This window comes from Pelophylax lessonae (genome assembly GCF_965119305.1).
Source record: "Pelophylax lessonae genome assembly, chromosome: 3".
Classification (NCBI taxonomy): domain Eukaryota; kingdom Metazoa; phylum Chordata; class Amphibia; order Anura; family Ranidae; genus Pelophylax; species Pelophylax lessonae.
In genome coordinates, this window is record NC_138770.1 from 315974001 (window position 1) to 315984076 (window position 10076).

General features: G+C 41.5%; 1 protein-coding gene across 1 annotated transcript in view; it reads left to right on the forward strand.

The window, feature by feature from the left end:
* LOC309551881 (matrix metalloproteinase-23-like) overlaps positions 1-6147 on the forward strand; it is a gene marked incomplete at its 3' end in the record, with an annotated part of 47846 nt that extends 41699 nt beyond the window's left edge. The window contains exon 8 of the mRNA XM_082252596.1: positions 5976-6147. Coding sequence (XP_082108722.1) covers positions 5976-6147 — 172 coding nt within the window. The remainder of the gene's footprint in view (positions 1-5975) is intronic.
* Between the last annotated feature and the right edge of the window lie 3929 nt (positions 6148-10076).

The window sequence follows — 10076 nt, forward strand, 5'->3', positions numbered from 1 at the left end:
CTTAGCCAAAAAACAAAAGGGTCTCTGATCTAGTGGCTTTGCTCTCCAGCTCTTCGCCAGGGAAAATCTCTGCTTCCGCCCTGTTCCCTCTTTGGGGGTCTAATATATTTTTTAAGGTGGGCTCCAGTTGCTTTTGGTTGAGCTCCTGTTACCTGGTTGGCTACGGCTTAGCCTCGGGAATTTTTTCTTGCTGTTCCCACTCCTCATGTTTGACACTGCTTTGGGACATCCCAATGGTCAAGAAGATCAGGAGCTGTGTCCGTCAATGAATGAAAAAGAAAATGGAATTTTTGTCTCGCAGTAAAATCCATTTCTCCGATGTTCATTGACGCACCCACCCCTCTATGGAGTTGTAATACTTCTGACACTGCTTGTAACAAAACTGAGTACCTATAGCAGAAAGGGGGGGTATACCTCCTGGGACTGCCTATAGACGTAGTCAAGTTCTGTTTCTGCCTAGTGTCCTTCTCTTGTGGGGGGGGGGGGGGGCAGTATAACCCAAAGATCAGGAGCTGTGTCCGTCAATTATCATCAGAGAAATGGATTTTACTGTAAGCCTAAAATCCAATTTTTACCACATCATACAGCTCCTTTTTTTGTGGGACCTTTATTTGAAGTGTACCAAAGTGAAATTTTTTTCATGTCACCACCCAGCAAAGTGGTGCGTTGTGCTTGCTGTGCCGTGACATGTACTTCCATCTAGTGAGGTGCAATATTATGTAGCATGTCTGCATGTTGTTGCACCTCACTACATTGCACCTCTGGGCTGCATTGTAGTGAGAAGGGGGCACATAGAAAATTATTTTCTATGTACCCTAGCAGTGACTGGTTTTCTTTCAGTCTGGAAAAGGTGCTAATGGAGCCTGAGAGCACATAGAGTAAAGTAGTGCAGGGGATATTTAGAATATGGTGGCCTGTAGTTTATTTATACAGCAATGAGGAGGTGACATCAATTATCATTTTTCCTGATTAATAAATCTTTAGGGCTAGTTCTGTTGTTCTTCAAAGGCCATGTGAATCAGATGGTTCTTAGATGTGGATTCTGCAGTCTAACACTTTAACCCAATTGTTGTTCTAAGGTGTACAGACAGGATAACCCCAGCAGTTTAAACTTCGACCATTTGCTCCAAAAGTTCTATGATGATGCAATCAACTGCAGCAATAACAAGAATTCATAGGACTCTGACCAGTCAGCCAGGGTTGAGCAAAGCAAGGTCACAGCCAAGACACAGTGAAAATCAGGGCCTACCAATGAGGTCAGAACTCTAAAAGAGCTTGCAATCATTTATTGGTTGGTTCCTTAAAGATAGGTGCATCCTTCATCAGTAAGGTGGGCCACAGGATTAAAAGTGGAGATTCATCAAACTGAGATGAGGATAATAAGTGCTTGAGAGGAGCAAATGTCTTGTCAGGTTGTCACAGGTAGATCAGACACAAAATCTGAAAAAGGGGAAGATGAACACTTGTGGCAGTCAGTCAGTACAAAAATGGGGGTATTGGGATGTAAAGTCTTGCTTGACTGTACTAAAAACCTCAGCTGATAGGCCTGAGGAATCAGCCACACTTGACAGGGCTAAGGAACACCCCGAGAATGGAATAGACTCTAGGAGCAGCAGGGCTCCAGGCTGTAGATGTTGGCTGCATCAATAGGTACACTGCAAATAGCACTGGAGCGGTTAGTTAAGTGTTAGCTGGTGCCATCACACAGTGGGATTGTCTCCCCAAATATAGAATCGGACATGTAGCAACCGTTTGATGGTATGGCAGTGTAAGGCTCAGGTGCTTATGAAACCCAGGATAGATGCAGCAGATGTGGGTCAGATTCCTGGAGGTGACTACTGTAAAGTCACTAGGCAGGCAGCAGGAACAGATGAAACATTGAACTTCCTTGGGACTTCTTGCAAAGTCATAGTAGATAAGCAAGTCACAATATTTCCAACCAAATGTACAATGGTAAAAAGTGGGTAGATACAAGCCAAGTATACACAACACCCGAACAGTTTAAGCTTACACAGCCAGTTGATGCAGACAATATGAAATAGCTATTTTTAAAGGCACGCAGCAACCCTTTGTACTTAAGGTAGATTCCAGTGCTTGTTCCAACCAGCCCAACAAGTGGTCAACCAACCAACAGACAAAGTGAGTCTTCAGAGACAGGGCAGGTGTTGAGGCTCTCAACCTGGAAAGTGCCCCACATCTAACTTTTTAACAGAATAGACTTTGGCAAGTACTCTACACGGAACCCAGTGCTCGAAAGTCACTTCCAAGGTATCCCTGCAAGTCCAGTTAATTAGAGTCCAGATGCATGGACCAGTACAGATTCCCATTATGATGATTTGGTCTGCCCCCCAGAAGACTTCCTGGGAACCAATGCCTGCCTGTAATAGCATTTTCCCCACCACACCTTAGTTAAAGCATGGGCAGCGCAAACTCTGGCGGGACCATGCCATATGATTTTACCTAAAAGAGAAGATATTCTGTCAGCACGAGGAGTGAAATCTGTCAGTGGTGGTGCCATAGGGTGCTTGGGTGTGTGCTATGTCACCCCCAAAATTTCAACAGCCACCATCATCCAATTGGCCCCTGCTGCCTTAGGGAAGAAGTGCAAGTGCAGCGTCCCAGGTCCCGGTGCTGTAAATCCCCCCCCCCCCCACACAATTATTTGAGAAACTTTTATCCTAGCCCTGTCGTATTAATTGCAATCGCTCCTAGCAATTCCCACCCATAAGCCTGTCCCAGTGTTTTTACCAGCAGAAATAGGTACTGAGATTGGAGGCTTTATGCTCCTGTTCCTGTCTGCATGTTCATCCACCTGCTCCCTTGCTGCTAATAAAGAAAAAAAGCACGAGCTGCTGCTGTTCGTGAGTATAGGGCACATTGACCATCCATGTAAGGGGGCACAGTCACTGACCACCAATTAAAAAGGGTACAGACACCAACCACCAATGAAAAGAGGCAGGGTGACCACCAATGTTGGGGGGGGGGGCAATGATCACCAATGTAAGGAGAGCACTGACACTAATGTAGGGGGGTCATATTGACACTAATAATTGAAATAATGTTTTGCATTTAGTGACCAGCAATGTAAAGGGATACTCTTACAAACTTCTAACACAAAAAATAACCACATGTAAGCGCTATATGAACCCACCAGGTAATTGGTGATGACAATCGCAATAGTGGTCATGAATGATACCAAGCAATGTATAGTGAACAAAACATAAAAAGTTTAATTGTAAAATATAGTTCCATAAATGTTAATTATTGTTATATAGCAGTACACCTAGAGCAAAGGTGTTCCCTTAATCTGCACTGGTGAAACCAAATGAGGGGTTAACAGGCTCACGGATGGATGACCATCTAGCATGCTGTGAACAACATGGAAGGCATGAAACCAGCCAGAGGCGATGCAGTGGTGTGGAGCTGCTGTGCTGTACTCTGGGCTTGGAGGATATGGTAACAGGATGCCCAATTACGGGACAACAGAAGGTGGAGAAGTCGTCTGATGTCAATGGCTGGGAGGCTAAACGGGTCTTATAAACTTCTGACCACTGCTCTTTATGCTTTAATGTGTTTTAAAAGGGTGCAATAGTATGCAGAAACATGTAAAAAATGCACGTCATGCTTGTGGTGCTATTAATTGCACCCCAAATGCGGGAAGCAAATGCATGTTTTGCTGCGTGCAAAAACGTGGCAATGGGTTGCCCTATGCGCATTGTTCAAAAAAGCATGTTTCCAATCTGGATACTATGTACGATACATACAGAGACAGCCATTATGATCTATGTGACTAAAATTTTTTGCAGGACACGTAGTAAACTTTTGACTTGCTATTTAGAGAAATGCATTTCAGTAATATACATATTGCCCTCTTTTATGCTAGCCATGCAAAGAAGGATATGTGTACTATGTGACAACTCTGTTAAAGTGGGACTAAAGTTCCCCTGTTACATACCTTACTCAGGCAGGTTTTTATCAGACGACACACAATAAACAATTGAGGGACTTTATCCTGGCCTATGAAGATGGCCAAAAATCGGCAGAGGAAGATGCTGGCGATAGCACATTAGAAAGGTGAACATTGATCCCTTTAGGCTCCATTCACACTTGTGTGACTCCAAAGTCATGTGATTTCCATTGCGACTTTGATGCAACTTTGGATGGGTGTGTCTTGGATGCAATTTTGACTGTTGACTTTAACTGTTGCACAACTGTCTCATTGATAACATTAAAGTGCGACTTTTGAGAGTTTACATTTCAGTCGGTGGAACTCAAGTTGAATGAAAGTCACATCAAAGTAGTGCAGGAACCTTTTTAAAGTTGCTGAGACTTTAAAGTGTTACTAATGTTAACATTTGTTTTAACCACTTCAGCTCCGGAAGGTTTTACCCCCTTAATGACCAGGCCATTTTTTGCGATTCGGCGCTGCGTTATTTTAACTAACAATTGCGCTATCGTACAACATCAATGCAATTGATGTCCTTTTTTCCCCTACAAATAGCACTTTCTTTTGGTGGTATTTGATCACCTCTGCGGTTTATAGATTTTGCGCTATAAACAAAAAAGAGCGACAGTTTTGAAAAAAAAAAAATATATATATTTTTTACTTTCTGCTATAAAACATTCCAGAAATATATATATATTTTTTTTTACTGTAGCACTGCCCCCTAAAGGACTGCTGAGAATTGCACTTTCTGGATTCCCCTGGGTTACCCGTAGCAACAGTCTGTGGAAACATATCACTTTAGATGCTTGGCTCAGACAATGAACAGTCTAGGGGATTTGGTTTTTGTGTTTTATTTAGAACTGGGATGGGAGAAGGGATGAGTGGGATACTCCAACTATGAACTATGCACAAATCTGAGGACACTACTTCATCTTGTCTCTGAAGTGAAGATAAATAATATGATCCAGTTATAGTTTCTCTTCAGGGTCCTAACTTGGCTCTCACTTGCTGTGCGTGCTAGCTCCTGTCCACTGGAGTGGTCCCCTTCCTGGGTAGACCCCTGGCAAGCTTCCTGGTACTCACGGACACTGTTTTTCCCAAGGTTGCTCTGTCTTCAACTCCATTAGTCAGCATTCACTGGACCTCCTGGCTCCGCACCACACTTCTGGTTCACTAGGCCTGTGACCAAGTTCCATACACACAGGAGGAGAGACAGCCGTCGCCCTCCTGGTGCTACATCACCTTAATGCAATAATAATAAAACTAAAATCTCTAAATCTGCTGGCATCCACAATTGAAAGTTAACCTATCTAGCCCTGTAAAGAAGAAATCGCTGTACATACCTTTTCTGAAGCTGCTCCCGTCCCACGCTGAGCTGTCAGTGGCGGCTTCTCTGTGGAGGCAGGTGCAGAAGAGGCAGCCGACAATGGAAGACCCATAGTAACTCTATGGGTGAAGTAACTTCCCTGGCATTTCCCAACCGTTGTTGGCTATCTCTTCTGCAGAGCTTCCACCACTGGAGACCAGACCGAAGTGGCTTTAGAAAAGGTATGTATAGCGATTTCTTCTTTACAGGGCTAGATAGGTTAGTCTTAGATTGTTGATGCCAGTAGATTTAGAGATTTTAGTATTTGGGTGAACTTCTACTTTAAGGTAAAAAAACTTTTTAGCTTTAGTATCACTTTAAGTCACATAGATTTGAACTGTTTCCATTGAAATACATGGGCCGTGACTTGTCAAGCAACTTTATTTTTCCAAAGTCGCATGACAGGTCGCACAAGTGTGCATGGAGCCTTAGTGCTGCTTTAATAAATATGTATATTTAAAAAATGAAGCCAAACAGACAGACCTAGTAGAAAGTCTAATCCCGTTTACCCTAAATTATCTTTTTATTTTCTTTATGTCAATCATTTTTGAGCCAAATGTGAAATTAGTAGTGAGATCAATTGTTTGTTTATTTCTACCTATATGGCATTACTGTTTTTTGTATTCTGCACTGTAAAAACTTTCTTACTCTGCTCCATTTTAGTTGGTTTAAAAATGGATCCCGTCTTATCTCATCCACTCCTGGAATAACCATGAAGTCTTCTGCTAGCCTTGTCTTGCAAGCCCAAGAAAATACCAAAGGACGCTATACATGCATAATTCGCCAGGGAAGAATGACACTTGGGGGAAAGTCATGGAATCTTCGGGTTTTATAAAACTTGCACAGAAATGTGATTTCTCTTTGCACTGTGACATAAATCAACAATAAAGTTTAACGCGGACAAATGGCTAAATACACAGCTGAAACATGTATATTGTATGATTTCAAAACCGCATTTAAGTGCGACTTCAGGTGCGACTTTGAAGACATCTGTGCGGCCAAAAATAGTGCATGTGCTACTTTTTCAAATCGCCACAGCGCAGCAAAGTCAGCGTTGCATCAATTTAAACAATGCCATTGCCAGCATTAGGATGCAACTTGTCATGCAATTTGACCTGTCAAATCGCATGACAAATCGCACTAATGTGAACTTGGGCTAAATCACAAGACAGACTATACAGAATTACATATCTTTTGGCAGGTAAAGCAGTAGCATATACAGTATGGGGGATATTTACGAAAACTGGTGCACACAGAATCTTGAGCAGCTGTGCATAGTAACCAATCGCTTCAGCTTGTTCATTTAAAGTGGTTGTAAAGTCAGAAAGTTTTTTATCTTAAAAAGACAGAAGCGCCGCACCATTGGCTCCCGCTGCTGTCAAAGTCAGTCAGCCGATGAGGAGAGAAAGGGTTCGGGGCTAGGCCGCTGCTCTGTGTCTGAATGGATGCCCCCATAACAGCTGCTTGCTGTGGGGGTGCTCAACAGGAAGGAGGGGCCAGCAGCGATGAAGAGGGACCCGAGAAGAGGAGGAGCGGGGCTGCCCTGTGCAGAACCAACTGCACAGAGCAGGCAAGTATAACATGTTTGGTATTTTTACCTTAAAAAAAAACGAGACTTTAGTATCACTTTAAGCTTATAAAACATAGAAGTTGATTGGTTACTATGCACATCTGCACCAGATTCTGTGTGGACCAGTTTTAGTAAATCCACTTCTATGTGTTCCAGCTGTGTATTATTTAGTATGTGTTTGGAGTTTCACATTAGGCTTTGTATACATTTTATTTATCACAGAGTAAATATTTTGAGTTTTTATTGTGTGAGCAACCTGGTTTGTTCCATTAAACTGATGCCCCTACATTCTTAGTGCAGTCTTATTGCTGGCCAAAAGAAACTAAAATTGCAAGTATTTAATATCTGATTTTGTGACAGACTTTTTCTTCTCTTGCATCTGCTGCATTATGTATTCTCAGCTGTGAGAAATAATGTGTATTTATACACAAACTGCATTTTTGTCTTTGTCTAGCCACACAAAGACAGATGTCCGATTAGCAAACACTGACTACACAGACTTTAAGCAGAGTTTGAGGAGCATCAATGTGTTTTCTCTTTCACAAAAGTTTTATTGAATTTTAAAAGAATGAGTACAACCAGTATACATGTGAATAGTACAAAGTTGTAGTAATGCATAATACATATTACAACATTTTTCTCAATGTGCGTTCTGAAACGTGGTATATGTCACCTAAATGGCACACTGGCAAGAGATTGGTAAAAACATTTCAGAACACAAGTGACAGAGTATGGATAGTAAATGCACCTAGCCTTGGTCATAGCTCATACTGCTGTTACGCCACTGCACATGGTGTTGTCTGCAAAAGGGAGGCAGGGCTGACCGAGTTTATACACGCAGCTCACAATGTGGCTCCTCAGAAACTTATTAACAGGCTGGAGGGGAAGGATGGGTGGGCAAATGGCAGGCTCCCCATTTTGCAACATGCCACAATGAGGCAAAAGCAGGCAGGTGGCATACTCTATTGACTTAGTGACACACATCTCTACTACAGTAATAACATACAATCTGATAATCTCTGAAAGATTTTTCCAAATGTTATTTTTCATTTAATTTCAGAAAAGGTACACATACATTATCAAAAATACTTATTGAGAAAAACATTACAATAAAAACTCATACTAGACACAAAAGGAAGGACATTAACCTCCCTGGCGGTATGATTGTTTCCGATTTTAGGTGCTGAAAGCGGTACAATTATTTTGCATGTAATTCTTAAGGATGAGCAGCCCAAACCAACTATTTACATATATAGGGTAAATACGTGCAGCGCTAAAAAGTGAACAAATATGACCCAAAATGTTAAAAACAGATGGATCAATCAATAGACCACATACATGTCCCATATAACTGTGAAGATATTGTGAGTCTATAAAATTAGTTCATATAAAAATATATAACATAAAACATATGTGAAAGAAGTCCAATCAACAAAGGAAATGAATCTTATTGATGGTATAAGGGTCACAGAAGCTGGAAAGAAAACCGATGCAGGTGATGACACTTCCTTAGTAATGATGTTATAGTATGCGCTTACCACAATGTATGGACTTACAATACCATATGGTAGGTAAGTCAGACAAGCCCGTAGAAATCAAATAATGAAAATCACATTCTCCTTGTGGTGTGTTCTTGATCAAAGCCCAAGAAAAATCTCTCATTAATCCAGGATATATGATTCACCCCAAAAGAAAGGGAAAACAATATAGTGTAATATTGCCAGGAAAGCGAGTGTATAACTTTAAATGATTAGTTGAGAGGGTGTCAGATACAAAGGGGTACATTCACTTCAGAAAAAACATGGGTTGGGTAAGAACAGCTGTCACCATATGTGATATAGATTGCATGTACCAGATATATAGTCACAAAGATGCTTATAAGGCTTGCAGGAGAACTTCAATCTAAAAGCTCATCAAATCGATCACAATCCATCCAGAACAACTGTGCAGACTGAAAGAAAGGTCCCGTCACCAACCAGGAGGAGAAGTGGGTACGCTTACCAGATCTAATGCACCTATATTGCCATATAGCAAAACAGGTGAAATAGGCTAATAGATGAAACGATATGAAGTGCAAAGTGTTCAAATCCACAGAAAGAATAAGATGATCCAAAGAGGTGTATGAGGTCCCGCCACAGAGATAAAATCAGTTTATATACTCTTACCAGATAATGTGGACCTGTATAGCTATATAGCAAACAGAGGTCAGACAAGGCATAATAAACCAGAGATTCCTCTAAGATGTTGTTGATATAGGATGTGTTTGGATATCTTCTCAAAGAGATGCAGGAATATTGAGTTCCTCACCAGCAGCCATGTAAGTAACTCAAATAAAAATACATAGCGTAATACTGCTAAAAAATAGTCTCCCACCTCAGCTGTAGATCTCTGCAGTTCATCCAGAGTGATCATGGGTCTCTTGGCTGCATCTCTGATCAGTCTTCTCCTTGTATGAGCTGAAAATTTAGAGGGACGGCCAGGTCTTCGTAGATTTGCAGTGGTCTGATACTCCTTCCATTTCAATATTATCGCTTGCACAGTGCTCCTTGGGATGTTTAAAGCTTGGGAAATCTTTTTGTATCCAAATCCGGCTTTAAACTTCTCCACAACAGTATCTCGGACCTGCCTGGTGTGTTCCTTGTTCTTCATGATGCTCTCTGCGCTTTAAACGGACCTCTGAGACGATCACAGTGCAGGTGCATTTATACGGAGACTTGATTACACACAGCTGGATTCTATTTATCATCATTAGTCATTTAGATCAACATTGGATCATTCAGAGATCCTCACTGAACTTCTGGAGAGAGTTTGCTGCACTGAAAGTAAAGGGGCTGTATAATTTTGCACGCCCAATTTTTCAGTTTTTTATTTGTTAAAAAAGTTTGAAATATCCAATAAATTTAGTTCCACTTCATGATTGTGTCCCACTTGTTGATTCTTCACAAAAAATTATAGTTTTATATCTTTATGTTTGAAGCCTGAAATGTGGCAAAAGGTTGAAAAGTTCAAGGGGGCCGAATACTTTCGCAAGGCACTGTATTATACGTCTGGAACACAGTACCAGCTCCAGCAGCTGTAGAACCGCTTGCAGCCATTGTGCACGCCCCTTCTCCTGCCCAGTCACAGAGCGCTTGTATAACATAAACCCATTCACAAAATACAAAGCCTTCTGTGAATGAACAGCAGAAGGGGAG